Genomic DNA, 14287 nt, shown 5'->3' with positions numbered 1-14287 from the left:
AGCAGGAACACTGACAAAGCAGGTAGTTCAGATAAAGCTCTGAAACTCATTTGGGGATAAATCACCATTGAGACTGTATCTCCCCAGGTCCCTGGGGAAGAACACTGCAAACATTACTCAGTAATATTTCTCTACACTTCGTAGGCAGCAGCTGCTCAGTGGCTGGAATTTACCAGCAGACCAATCTGTTCTAATATATACTTGTTTACGGAGAAGGAGAGAGAAATTCCTGGCGGATGTTGACGCAGTTGTGGTATCATTGAGTTTATAGCCTTTTCCTGAATGACTGTCATTTTCCCTCCTAAGGTCTCTGCGTTAGGAGATTTGGCAAACTGTGTCAGAAAGAAGATTCTTTCGGAAGACTGAGACTGCCCTGCTCCCTGCACTCACGCATGGGCTTGTGGGTGGCCTCAGCAGAGCCTCCTCAGGTGCGTTACAGTGGGACTGGCCATGGGCAAGCTGGACAATAGTCCCCAAAGAAGTCTTTGTGGCCAAAGTATCGTACTGAGTAGGTGCTGTGGTTTCTCAATCCACTGCCCCTCTCACTGTTACCACTGTGGCGCTTAGTGAGGGAGGTCTGCAGTTCTCTTAACAGGAGGAGGTTTCTGTGCTTGACTGCTAAGAAAACTGGTTTGAGACTAAAGACAGGTCTGCCTGAGGAACCAGCCATGGCAACCCGCCTCTGCTGGGGATGTGCTGGTGGCCTGCTCTTTTGGCACTCAGAGGGTGAGATTTCATTGAGTCTTTGTCCTGGGATTGTGATGGCAGTGGACATCTCCTCTGGTTCTGAGGAAATGTAGGCACTGCTCAGGAAGGTAACATTTGAGCCATCCACCTTAGTCATGCAGTCTCAGTGATTTGTATGCTGAGCACTTATCAGAAATACAGGTCTCCCCTAGGCAGGGCAGGCTCTGTCTGACCACAAACGGGTGAAGTCTGTCCCAGGCCACAAGGCTCGGGAATCCAGTCTGCCGGTGACACCAAGCATCTTCCTTTGCAGTGCAAAGTGATGGACTGAAGGTGGATCGCTCTTTATTAACTTTCTCTTCTTACATAAGAAATAAATTACAAAATTAAAAAAGAAAGAGGAGAAAGGTTCCTAACCTAAATCACTATCTGATTGTTCAAGAAAAGGCATTGGACTAGATGCTTTCTACTGTCTCTCTCACAGCCACAGGCAGTGATTTGGAAAAGAGATGGTTTGTGCCTTGGTCATGCACGTGCCTCAGCAAAAACCAACCTCCACTTGAATGCCAGGAAGCTGGGAGCCCTGCCAACATGCTCTCTAACAAGCAACATGGGAGCTGCGGCTCTGTGGCCTGTGGGATTACTGCGTCTTGTACTACCTTGCTTCAGCATATCTCAGGCCCTCTGACAGCATATCACCACTGCTATAAACCACCAGGAGTCGAACATAATTCAGATTACATTATCTATGTAAATGGTGGTAGTTATTATGTCCAAGGCTGTAACCATCCTCTATGCTAAATAAATTCAAGAATTTGAAGGCAAAAATCTCTCTCTGCCATACTGCTTCCAGGAGCGATTGCTTCTTGCCTTTCAAAGGGAATAAGGAGCCTGCCAGGGCATTACAAGTTTTGAAGTAATGTCTGTCATGGGACAGGTAAAGAGCCATCACAGTGCATCATTTACCATCTATGCCCTCGTGTCTGTTGCCTGTTGGGTCTCTGTCCTTTGCAATGCTGAGCAGAAGGAGACAAGACAGTCTTGCAGGACTGGGATCATTGTAGTGGGATGTCTGATGGGACAGTATATCACCCCTGTGCCTCTGTGGAACAGTGATAATTCTACCACAGTGACAGGCAGGGGAAGGGATGGGCTTGTGCTGAACCAAGGGAACTGTTGCCTAAAAAAAAGAAAATCCAAAACAAACACAAAAACTCAAGCAAGCAACTTTTGCCCATTATTTGTTTGGAGAAGGCTTTTCATGAACAGTATGAATTGGGATATATATATTTCCCCTGAGAAGCTTAGCACTGAGTGTTAACAGACAGATCAAAGACCTACTTAGCCACTGGAGCCAGGGAAATTGAACCAGGGCAGCAAAATAAAAATCAATCTGACTTTTAGTGTGTTTAAAGTGATTTTGTTCAGAATTGGCTTCTGCGTGAGCACTTAGGAAAGCTTAAGATCATGAAAAGTTTGAGTTCTGTGAGCCAAACTCTGCCTCCCACTCTCCTGCTATTCATAAAATGACAAGAATACTTTCTATGTACAGAATGGTATCAGATTTTCGCTGTCTTACCTGTTGGTCTGACCACCCTCTTTTGCCTTACTATTTGCAAGATTACTCCACAGAATCACATACTATAAAGATATTATTAGCCTGCTCACCACGACCTTTCTGGCTCTGTGACTTATGAATAATGCTGTCCTTCTCAGAGTATGCTAGTAAAACTTTTATACTGTGCTATCCCTGATTGTGTAGGAGACACACTTGTTACATAAGACCTATTTTAAGGGGTTGTTGAATCTTAAAAAAAAAAAAGGGGGGGAAGGGGAGGATATTTCTTGAATCTCTCAGATCATAAACTCAGATCATAACTCAGCCTGACAAGGATAAAGAAGGTAAAATCCAGATACCTCAAACAGTTCCCCAAGTGTCTAGACTGCAGCAGTTCTCCTAGGGCTGGAAGTCAATACTGGGTTTTGCTAGTAGGAGGGAAGAGTCTCCCATTTCTTGCTTGCTGCATCAGTGAGTAAAGCCCAACTTTTCAAGATCCAGTCCCAGATTCAGTGAGCCATGCTGGAGCCATTGAATCATACCTAGTGCGGGTAGTGGGCCAACATATTTTATCATATCTGGAAGAGAAACTGCTCGAGGCTCCTCTTTTTTCCATGAGACTAAATTGAAAAAGCAGCAGCTGTTTGCAGCTTTTCTGGAGTTTAGAATATTAAAATGAACCTTAAAAAAACCACAGAGGTTATTAAGTATTTGGGGAAAAAAAAAAAGAAACATTCATCATACTGTTCAACACTTTAGCATGATAATCTGAAATCTGGGGTACAGTCACCTTCTCTTCCCTAGCCTGAGATTAGCTACAGACTAGTCAGGCTGCAATTTATTTGGTTTGTTTTTTTTTTAAATGAAGAGATGCAAAAATAAGTAAGTAAAATGTAAGCTCGGCTACATTCATTTCCAGGACAGGACAGTGGTTATATAAATAAGTGCGTAAAATATTTTGCTTTTTCCAAAATTCACCTTCCTCCTAAGCTGTTTGTTCCTTAGGCTAAGAACAAAAGAGATGCTGAGTCTTTGCAGCCTGGAGAACCATTTATGCTCCTCTTCTTTGTAGCAACCTTTTCCATACTTGAAATAATTATCATGACTCCCCTCAATTATTTCTTCTCTACATTAAACAAACCCGTATCTTTTGATCTTTCCTCCTTATTCATGCCAGGACAGCTTTTATGCAAAGGTGCAAACCACTGCATACATTAAACATGTATTGCAAGCTCTAGGCTTTCCAGGGGCATTAACTTGAGGGGGTAATACCTGGGACAGATTCCACAGAGCGGCTCATTTTAGCTGTTCCCATAAGACTCCATATGACGTGAAATGTGCTTGATTTCATCTGATCTGTTTCTACCACAGAACAGATTAAAGGAAAAAACGCGAAATACCACAGGCAAGGTGTATGAGAAAAAAAATAAAGTTAGAGATGTAGACTCCCTTTGTATCATAACATTTCTTCTGAAATAGTTAAATGTTAATTGCAGAGTCCTCATTAAAACAAATCTCACAGGACAATGTTGTCACCATAGCATGTCTTCCCAGAATTAAGGAGCCTGGGATCCATCAAAAGCAGCATCACTTCATGCTTTATGTCCAACACATCCACCCCACCTTCCCAAGTAGGCACTTAAAACTAGGTCTTACTGTGAAGAGCTTCAATACACCAGACACAAGCCCCTGGCACAGCAGCTTCCTCACTGCCTCAAGGCTGATACTTGGATAAGAGAGGAGTGCGTTTGGCAGGGGAGAGGATTGGCACATAAAAACCAGCGCGTGACTGAGCAAGGGCGGGGGAGTCTGCACAGGAAAGTTTAATATTAAGAGGCACGGAAGCCTGTGAAGTCTGGGAAGCCACATGAAAAGCAGGTACCTGTCCAGGCATGAGGGCTATCAGAGAAAGGATGGGAGGCACAGCACCATAATTACGCATCATCTTGTGACTGGTGCAAATGCTGCCAGGAGCCAGCACGCTGCAGTACCGAGCTGATTGCTCTCTCAAGACAAGTTGCAGAGTGCTGAGCGCCCAGAGCTGCCAAGGGAAAGCAGGTGAATCAGCAAGGGGCATGTCAGTCCCCAAGCACTGGTGTGGTGCAGAATTATGTCAGCATCAAGGTGATGCACTGAGACAAAAGCAGAGAGACACTCCTTTGTTTACAAACACACCAGAGACAACCAGGTTACTGTGGAAAGTCATTTTATTTCAGAATTTCACGCACTCTGTCACAGACCATGCACTTAGACTTTCCCCATTGCAAATCCACAGCCTCCAGGCCTGGGAGAGATGGGGCATCATCTCGTCTCACTGCGAGTACCCACATGCTAAGAGTGAGGGCCGTGATGGCAGCTCACCAGGAGGCAGAAAGCCGCCTCTTGTTTCCATAATTGCTTTTAAACATGGGAAAAGAAATCCATCTGACTTGAAGGATTAGTGGTGCAGCTCAGTGAAACCGCACAGCTGAGCAAGTTGGTCCTCATCCCATGGTTACAGGGAACAAGATGACGATCTCATGGGAAGCTTGTGTGAACTACGCTATAGCAGAACACACCGAGGCATTCTTGGAGCCCAGGCAGCAACCAACCCAACACATGCTCTGGGATTCTTACAATCAATTTGTCTCCAAGCCGCTCTGCCAGGAAGGTGGCCGAGAGCTGCCCTTTTCACATTCAGTTTTAGGTCTTCCTGCTCTGTGCTACAGCTTTGACTAGGAAGGAGCCTACCTATAGGTAAGTCAGCCCTCCAGGCTGTATGTCCATACGTGTACTGCATTAAATACTGAAAGGTGCCAGTTTAAAAGACTCTGCAACATTCTGACACACAGGCTGGGTACAGCATTAGTGTAAGTTTCCTGCATACTTGCCCTACTCCTTCTTCCCTGCCTCTGTTGCCCTTATGCCTGACCATGCTCTTGAAACACTCCTAGTTGCAGTGTCCCTGTGACCCATTACATCTTTGGCCTTTGCTGAGACTGCCATTGCCAGGGCAGCTATTGCCTGCTGTGGTGGCTGCCTGTAGGAAGTGAGCATTTGCCTCCCAAGAACAGGCTTGTGGCTAGCTCAGAGGAGGGCAAAACTGAAGAAATGATGGAAGTGATCCAAGTGAAGAGGAGCAAAGTCTACAGAAAAGGCAAAAAGGCAGCTTCAGTCTCCATTCGATACACAAATTGAGCTCAATAGCAGCAAGAAATGGCCATAAAATATTAATTCATTAGGTTGCCAGGAAGAAGTAAAAGCATTCCTGTGAAAAATTCTATATACAGATATGTATATGGCAACTGTTCTCAAGCCAGCTTGGACAGTGGCTTCCTCCTTTTTATGTCTCACCTTTTTTGTATCTATACTTTTGATCATTCCAAACCATGTTGCTGCTCAATTCTGTGTAAAGACCATGGTATTGGAGTCAGCACCAAGGGAGGGGTGAGATCACACTGAAGAAATGAACTTATGGGGAACTCCTGACAACCCAGATATTTTAATATTTTTGTTGACCTTCAAGTAATTAAAAGGGGAATTTCCCACAATAGCCTACAGGCTCCAAGTCTCATCTGTCTGCTTTTAGGGTAGGAAGGCTGACATCAGAAAGGCAGTGGAGGGCAGGGAAGGGAAGAGGGGAAAAAATCTGGGAACCAGAGTGAAGAGCAATCAACAGCTGACCAACACTGACTGCTGCAAAATTTACAAAACACAAAATCATACAAATGTAGTTTCTGTTAACCTTTTATAGACTACGGACTTTATATATACACACGAACTTCAAAGTACACATCTGGCAGTCTAGAAAACACCAGTGCCCTAAGGATTAAATAATTTAAAATGCAATGTTGTGTTATCACTGTATATGGAATACCATCTGACACATTGGCTAAAATGGACGGATTGTCCAAGAAAGATGCTCCCTCCCTCATCTCACCAGCACTGCCTTTAAAAAGAAAATAAGGGCGAAAGACTCCTCTCCATGGTTCCACTCACCTTGAAACTTCTCTGTCAAAGAGGCAGAAAGTCCTGAGAGAAAGGAAGGAGAAAAGGATTCCTGCTCCCTCCAAACTCTGCTGCTGCAGTACCCCTCTCCATTGGCTAGGGAGGCTGGACAGCAAGGGGAAAAAAGGTGCTAAAGCTGGGAAAAGGCAAGTATGTTTCTGTAATGATAGCTGCACTGGTCTTTTGAGAGAGATACAGCCCCAGACCCGGGAGGACACCCTCCCTCCCCCTTTTTGAAGGCAGGAGGCCAGAAGGCTTAATGCAGAGTATACAGAGTCTACATGGCTAGTTTAGGAGATACCAACAGTGCAGCAGCTGCCCCCCGAAACCCATACCACAGTCCAGCAGCAGATGGGAGGGCAGCCAAGGGAGAACGGCCTGACAGCAGCCGTAAACAGGAGTGAGCAGAACTGCATTACCAACAGGTCCAAACAGACAGAATGGGAAGGTATGCCCTCACCAGCTTTCTAAGAGTAATTGTAAACTGGGAATGCTGGAAAGTCAGCGCATGGGAATGAGGAAGGGGACAGACAGCCTCAGTTCTGAGGTGGCTGGGGAGGGGACTAAAATACACACTGAGAGCAGAGGGCAAAGCCAACATACCTCTAAATGCCAGCTCTGCATATGTCCCCTAATACCAGCGTATGGGACAGAACCTTGCTGATGATACCAGTTCAGCCCTATCACCTTCACAGACTGATAGCTGGTGAGAATCTGGCTTAGGTGTGCTTGTCATAAAGCCCTTTAAGGCATGCAGTCTTGCTTCACCTCCTATAAACCAGAACAGCCATAAGCTCTTGGGGAAGAGATGGGGAGAAAAAAAAAAAAAAAAAGGCCTGTTCCCATGTATGTCTCCCACCCCTCCCCCATAATCAGCCTCTCTTCCTCTAGGCCAGAGACATCTAAGGACCTGCCCTGTCCTCCATTCCCAGGGCCATTCCCACCAGCAACACCCAGCAGATCTGGCTAGGCAGGAATGGCAAGCCCTGCTCCTTCGGCCTCATCACATAGCCAGACCACAAAGGTTTCCTCCTCCCCTACGACAGCTTCTGTGAGAATTGCCCATACTGGAGGTTGTGTTGCAGCAGACTGGACAAGCCTCAGCCCCTACTCCTGAACCCAGCTTGCACAGGATGAGAAGGCTCCATAGGAGCAGGAGTCATGGGCATAGGCGTTCTCCTATTCTAAGCTCTACAGCCCTGAATACTGACAGTGTAATCATTATACACTCAGAAATACAAAAAACAACCCTTTCCAAAACATCTCACTCACTCTGCCCTGCACAACAGAGTCAAAAGGACCGGGAGATGGGGGGTTGGCAGGTGGCGAGGAAAGTGAGACAGTGTGGTACAGCAGAGAAAAAGAAATATGAGGCAAAGTCAGACTGGAGGAAAGGAAAGGACCTCAATGCAAGTTTGCTAAAATCATAACTGGATTTACCAGCCCAGTTCCACCTCTTCAGACCAAAATGGACTTGCTGCAGTAAGCGTACTAGAGGAGAAAGAAGAGCATAGTTTGGTTTATTTTTTTTGGTAGACACTTAAACATTAGCAGAATTTATGCAAAGATCTTAGAGCTGCAGTTTTAGCCTCTTTTCCCTAGCCACTGGGTACCTGTTGAGGCAGAGATGGTGGAAATGGACCAGTAGCACCAAAAATTCAGTGGGAGCACCAGCTCCACAGCAGGAAGTAACAATCAACCAAAAGGAGACAGAGAGAGAGAAGTGGAGGAGACATAATCAAAGTCCACCTTGGCTAAACCTTATCAACACCTCCCTAGGTAAGGCCCCATTATGTCTGCAGCAAAACCTCTGGCTCTGACAGAGAGCTGTAGAGGGTATAGCCCAACTCATCCACTTCTTCAGGGGTGAGCTCTGAAAACAAGTTCACCTTGGGGTTCAAAGCACTAGGGAGGACACCTGCCTCCAAGTAGCGGATCAACCCCTTCAGCGCCTGCAAGAAGCGATCAGCCAGCATGTCCTGGGACCAGTTGGACTCCTCTTGGGATAGGTGCAGGATGACATTGGTGAGCTGGCTGGCAGTGAGGTGACCCAGGGCTGGGTTTGACTTGCATACTGCTTTGAAGATCTTCAGGCACAAGCAACGGCAGCCAGAATCACACTGGTCCAGGGCCCGGAGGCGAGCCGTTTCTGCTGGCCGCAGGCTCAGTCGCCACAAATTGTCATTTTGGGCCAATCGATGGGGTTTGGCCACAAGGATGATGTCACCCAGTGTCAGGGATGGTAGGAAGTCAATAAAAAGATGCCGTTCTGGATCATACTGGACTTCCAGTGTCAGATCTGCCGGGGGAGCTGCTGGACGGATCACATAATCCAAGAGAGTCCCAATTGCTGGCCAGTTGATGGAGCCAGCTACAACTTTCTCAAAGGCGTCTGCTACAGCTTTGGGGGAGAGGTAACCTCCCACCACACAGCGGTCCCAGTAGCTGCTCCCACGGGGAAAGTACTCTGGGTTTTCCCGACGCACCAAGTAGAAGCCAGGAATGTTCATGATAGTGTCCTCCCCAGGGATGCATGACCACAGGTTCTGCTCCAGCATCAGAGGCACAATGAGCTGGATGTGGTCAGCAGTCACTACCTTTCACAAGGGAGAAAAGTCAGTAAGAACAAGCTTTCGCACTCCACACTCAGTTTTATTCACCACCTTTAGTCAGCTTTCTGTTCAAAGGAACTTGGAATACGGATTCAGCTGTCTCACTCTCCTCTCTGCGTGTGACTCACAGCCTCCCTTTGTCAAAACATTCTGAAGGACTATTTCCCATCATCAGTGGGATAACTCCAAGGTATAACCTAAGCTAGTGCTTATACGGTATGTACTATTTAGACATCTTTAAATACTGACATGGACTGCATATAGACAAATCATTTTGCCTCCTGTTGCTCTAAGTCCACTCCTTGGATGTGAGATGCAGCTGGCCCAGGGCACAGCAACACCACATGATCATTTAAAACAGGAGACAGAGTATTAAGTTTCTAGACAAGCTTAAGTTGCCATGTTTTAATTATCCCATGCTACTAGGTACTGCTCTCAACAAGTCTGCCACATTGTTTGGAAAAAGGTCATTAAAGATCCCTTTTTACCAATGTGATTAAGACCCCAGATCTAAGTTTCACTGGATGCTCAACACTCCATTCCAGAGCTGTGACTCAAACAAAAAGTGTGCCTCTGAATCACTCACTATAGCCATGGGCATCTTGCCATCAGGGAGATACGCAGCAGGGACTGCTGTCCAATCTAGGTCTCTCATGCATTATAAAAAAAAAAAAAGAGTAGGGAAGACCTACATGAATACACAGGAGTTCCAAGGGAATATTGTGTATTTGGAAGGAGATACAAGGGACAGAGCGAAAACAGAAGTCTACCAGAGAAACAGCAAGAAGAACACAGCTAAAGGGAGAGACAGAGGGGAAGGAAAGAAGGGCTGAGAGAATCTGGAGAAACAGCAAAAAGTAAATGCTTTGCAGACAATGCCAGAGCAGCCTGGTCACACTTGTTAAAACAGGACTGCAGAAATCAACGCCTGACTCCACGGTGGGAAAGGTGACACCAGGAGCCTTATTACAGAGGAATGTTGTGCTGAGCCAGCACTGCCAACAGGGAAGCCTGAAATGCCCCTGCCTAGTCAGCCTTCTGAATAATGACCCATCATGCAGCCCCAGGAATTACCTGCAGATCATCATACAGGCTGCCGCTGAGGTACATGTCACGCAAGGGCATGTCCGGCAGCTTGGCACGTAGGAAGCTGCGCAGCTCGGCACAGATATCCACGGCGGCTTGCTTGGCCCGGGCCTGCTCATCCGCTGGGATAGCTACCTTCCTCCGATAATAAGCGAAGAGCTTTTCTTGCAGAGACAGACGAAGGCGGGATTTTTTCAGCTCCACTTGACTCCTCTTGGCAGATGGCTTGGGCTTTGTGGGTCGGAAAAAGTCTGCAAGACAGAATGATAGTCTGCAGTACTTCACTGTGAAGCAATCCACAGAAGAAAATCTGCAGCGCAAGTGCAGCCTCCCAGGTCTCAAAAAGCTTTCAGCAGACATTCTGCATGCTTTATACAGGTACCAGTCAAAAGGGATGTGCTGAGAAACTTCAAAGGATACCACTATGACCATCAAACTGGATGAAAGCAAGTTACTAGATTTGGAATTTAGCCAGAACAAGACTAACATTGTGTACAAGGAAGTAATTTTAATGGCTACGTGGGCAGTAGCTCAGTTCAATTTAATCAAAAACTCAACACTGTTACCAGTTCAGATGCCTTCAACACGATGCCAGACCAGCGGATAAAACACTCTTGAACAACCATCATGATCTCATTAAGTTTTTAACATTATAATGGATTTTTACAAATTAGCAGCAAAACCCAGTCCTGACTAGGGCATGAGATCAGAGATCACGCCACCTGGAAATGAAATAGTTGTTAGGAAGTCTGATCAACACTTACCAGGACAGTAAGACCTTGGGGCCAGCAAAGCTCAGGCAATCATAGCCCCAATGAAAACCTCCCTCAAACTTTCACTGGCCGAAAAACAGAGAACACACTCTTAGGCACAGTACATCAGCACAATGCTTTACACTGCCATCTGTGTTATTAAGCAATGTCTAAGCTGCACAGATTTTCTAAGGCCCTTTTATTCTGACTGGTTTCCTGAAGAAGGAAGTCAACATTTCCCATCTATCTTTTAAACTTCTCTTAATATGGACCAAGAGTTTCAGAAGTTATCAATGATAATTAAGGAAGAACTACAGATCTAAGAGATCTTTGGAAAGGCTGTGGTACTTCACAGGTGCAGGAGAAACCCCCAAGTCAGTGGCCCAATTAAGGCAATCAGCTATTGCACATTTGTTTGGCCACAGGCATTTGGCCACGCACAACATGCGGAGTGGCTGCACACAGACCCATCTCACTCAACATCAGCAGCTGCTGTCTCTTGTCCACTGGGGTCTTTTGGACAGATTTGAGGTTTTGCATGAAAAGGAAATAGCCCCTAAAACAATAGGGAACCAGACTTCATTGCCTATTCATGAAAAAACTTAGTTTTCCATCTTAAGTTTTAATTCATTTTTAAGCCAAAAATGCAAGATGCCATCATCAATGGTTTTATTCCTCAATCCTCATCTTTGGGGACTCCAATCAAATGATCTAGACCCCATTTAACACAGCTGACTAGTTATTTAACATTTCCTCAGCAGAAAGCCATTGCCATCCTGAAGCTGACTTTATTTCCAGACTCTCTGCAAGCAAATTAAAAGCTTGATCCTGTTTTTTTATTTTAAATCTCCAAGTGTAAATCTCTTGAAGTGACCAAGGGTAGAAAGTAAAACCGGTGAGAAAAAACAACCAAACACATATAATGAACACTGAGGAACTCTAAATTACTTATTATACCACTCAGAAAGAAAACTGCAGGTCACTTTTTAGCCTGATGAAGACTGAGTGATAAGCAGCACTAAACAGGCAAACAGCGTTACAGAAATGGTTAGGAAAATGGTAGAAATAATATAGGTAATACTGTTATAAATTGCTAGTACATTCACAATTTGAATATTCCCCTCTTAAAAAAAGACAGAAACAGGAATGGTCCAAAGAAAGGCAACAAAGAACTTGAAAGGAATGGAATGGCTTTTGATCAGGAAAGATTGCACAGGTAAGTATTCAGCTTGAAAGAGAAAAGACTGAGGGGGAATAAAGCTTAAGACCAGGAAGTCAGGAGAAGAATGAAAAATGCAAATAGATGACTATTATTCACTTGTTCCCAATCTGACTTTTAATTCTTGAAGTTACCAGTAGACCTGCTTAAAAGAAAAACATCAAAATCCTGAGCCAGACAGAGTATTCTCTTTCCTGTGTTCCCTTAAATGAATACAGGGTTTATGGGCCTGGATGATTCTGCAATGCAGGAGTATCACCCTGCTCCTTACCTGTGTCTGCGGCCGAAGGATCAGTGGGAAGGGTCTGCAGGGAGCGGCTGAGGTTAGTCTTCATGTCCTGGGTCAGTAAGCGTGAGGAGGAACCCAGCCAGTTTGGCTCTTCCCAGCTTCTCTTTCCTGACTGGCTCAAGCGAGTGGGGCTGCTGGGAGCACTGATTGCCCGGTCATACATCTAAAGCAACACCACCAGGCACAGTTTGAGTCATTAAGCCCAATGTTTGCATTTTACCCAGCCTATGGCCAGCATCCCAGGCCTTTTTGTTTCCCACTCCTTCTTCCCAGTGCCCTGGTGCTGAGGTCCCACCCTGCTGTCCCGCATACTCACCCGTTTGACAGCCAGCGTGGCGATGCCCAGCATAGCTGCTCCACCCACACCCAGCACAAGTCGCGCATTGGACAGCACGAAATCGATGGCTGTGCCGATGCCGTTGTCATCTTTTTTCCCTTTGCGCTGCCCAGTGCCTGCCATCTCACCTGGAAGGAGCAGAAGCATTAAACAAACAGGTCAAAATATGCAACCCTAATGGTTCTCTTCCTTTTCCTCCACCCCACACTCATGGCTTTTGGGGTCTTAGCACGGACCCATAGCAAGGGACCACCTAACCCTGCAGCCTCTAATTATCTTCCCTCAAGGAGCTGCTTATTCCCAGACACACCAGAACAGTACTGACCAAGCTCTGCAATGACAGCATTTCTCTGCTTCCAGCTCCATTTATGACCTGAAGAAAAACATCCCGAATTTGACGTGGGGCTTCTAATCATTGAAGCAGGTTTAATTGTACAATCACCTAATGCTTTTTAAAAAAGAAAGTAAGATTCACTTCAACAATATTTTCCAGTAAAATGCTTTATATTACGTAAAACTCTTTGGCCATTCAGGTCTTTTCCTTTTAATTTGTGCTTCTCAACAAAAGCATTGCTTTTTTATGCCAATTTATTTTCTCAATCTAATGCGTGTAATTTTGCTTACAGACAAGGTAACGTAGGGATAGTCAACTGCTTGTCCATAACAAATCAGAATCTTCCCAAGAGTTAACAGGCCGTCTCAGAGCATCCAGTTCCAGACTATTTTTGAACAATGGCTGGTCCCAGATACTTCAAAGACACCCAAGAATCAACAGTAGAGACCACAATACACCACAAAGGGAGCAGCTCCCTTGCATTCACTGGACATTTATTCCTGCCCTTAAGACCATCGGATTTGACTCTCATAGAAGTCATGTGTAACATGAACATTAATAATGTACTTTTGCTTTCTCCAATTCCAATTTAACCTGATCTTGATATATAAATTTAAAGACTCTCCTTGGACAACTACACATGTAAAATAGACTTTGCCACCACCATACCCGTAGATAGATCTTCAGTGAACCTACATGAAAACAGCAGGAAACTCTTCCAACCTAACTCAAGATCTGTTTTCTAAGTCAGGTTCAAAGCCTGCCTGATTTGGGTGGTTTAAAACTGCCCTTAGGTTTTTCTAAGGCCCAGTTACAATCTCAGGAAGAATGTTCCTGCCTTAATGACTCAGAAATCACTAAACACACTTCCACAAAGCTACCTGTAACAGTAGCATGAAACACATTGTTATATCTTTGTAAATGACGTACCTGTGACCTAATGCATTTGTAAAGAGAACAGGACAGCCCTCCTGGGGTGCCTGTAGCAGCACTTTCCAGATTTCTTCACAACAGTGGTGGGCAAGGAGCGTTAATCATCTCTTTTCATTGGCGAGGGAATTTCAGAAAGAAGAGGGAAGTGGGGCCAAAAGGAGCTACAGGGACTCTCTAAACCAGGCCCCCGAGTTTGCTCTGCAGGAAAGCTTGCCCCTTCTCCAACTGTCTTTCCTTGTCCTCTACCCGTTGCAGTCCCCGGTTCTTGCGGAACTCGCGGCGGATGAAAGCGAGGTAGAAATCCCGGTCAGTGTAGCGCAGTCCACGGCCCTGGCGCAGCAGAGCCCGATAGAGGGTCAGAACAGCCTCCCGGGACCACGCTGCCATGGGGGACAGATGTGCGGACAGGCGACCTAGAGAAAGGTGACAAAGTGCGGGACCTGAGTCAGCTTTTCCCTCCTCGAGGGACGCACCGGCCGCCGCCTCCGCCTCC

General features: G+C 45.7%; 1 protein-coding gene across 1 annotated transcript; it reads right to left on the bottom strand.

Moving 5' to 3' along the window:
• Nucleotides 1-7865: 7865 nt before the first annotated feature.
• Nucleotides 7866-13895, bottom strand: MIEF1 (mitochondrial elongation factor 1). The gene is made up of 5 exons (XM_010285964.1): nucleotides 13792-13895; nucleotides 12507-12655; nucleotides 12173-12353; nucleotides 9919-10181; nucleotides 7866-8829 (listed from the first exon to the last, which is right to left on the bottom strand). The coding sequence occupies exons 2-5, from the start codon at nucleotides 12648-12650 to the stop codon at nucleotides 8023-8025; spliced, it is 1395 nt and encodes a 464-aa protein (XP_010284266.1). The 5' UTR covers nucleotides 12651-12655; nucleotides 13792-13895; the 3' UTR covers nucleotides 7866-8022.
• Between the last annotated feature and the right edge of the window lie 392 nt (nucleotides 13896-14287).

The sequence above is a fragment of the Phaethon lepturus genome, unplaced genomic scaffold, assembly GCF_000687285.1.
Source record: "Phaethon lepturus isolate BGI_N335 unplaced genomic scaffold, ASM68728v1 scaffold21564, whole genome shotgun sequence".
Classification (NCBI taxonomy): Eukaryota; Metazoa; Chordata; class Aves; order Phaethontiformes; family Phaethontidae; genus Phaethon; species Phaethon lepturus.
Note: the sequence above shows the minus strand (reverse complement) of the source record. Positions and strands in the feature narration are given on the sequence as shown.

Bases quoted from the DNA above. Each gene is read 5' to 3' on its own strand.
- MIEF1 (XM_010285964.1), bottom strand. From the start codon at position 12,650: ATGGCAGGCACTGGGCAGCGCAAAGGGAAAAAAGATGACAACGGCATC. The intron at 10,182-12,172 runs GTAAGGAGCAGG...TCTGTCTTGCAG, and splicing joins TCCTTCGGCCGCAGACACAG to ACTTTTTCCGACCCACAAAG. The intron at 8,830-9,918 runs GTAATTCCTGGG...CCCTTGTGAAAG, and splicing joins GCCTGTATGATGATCTGCAG to GTAGTGACTGCTGACCACAT.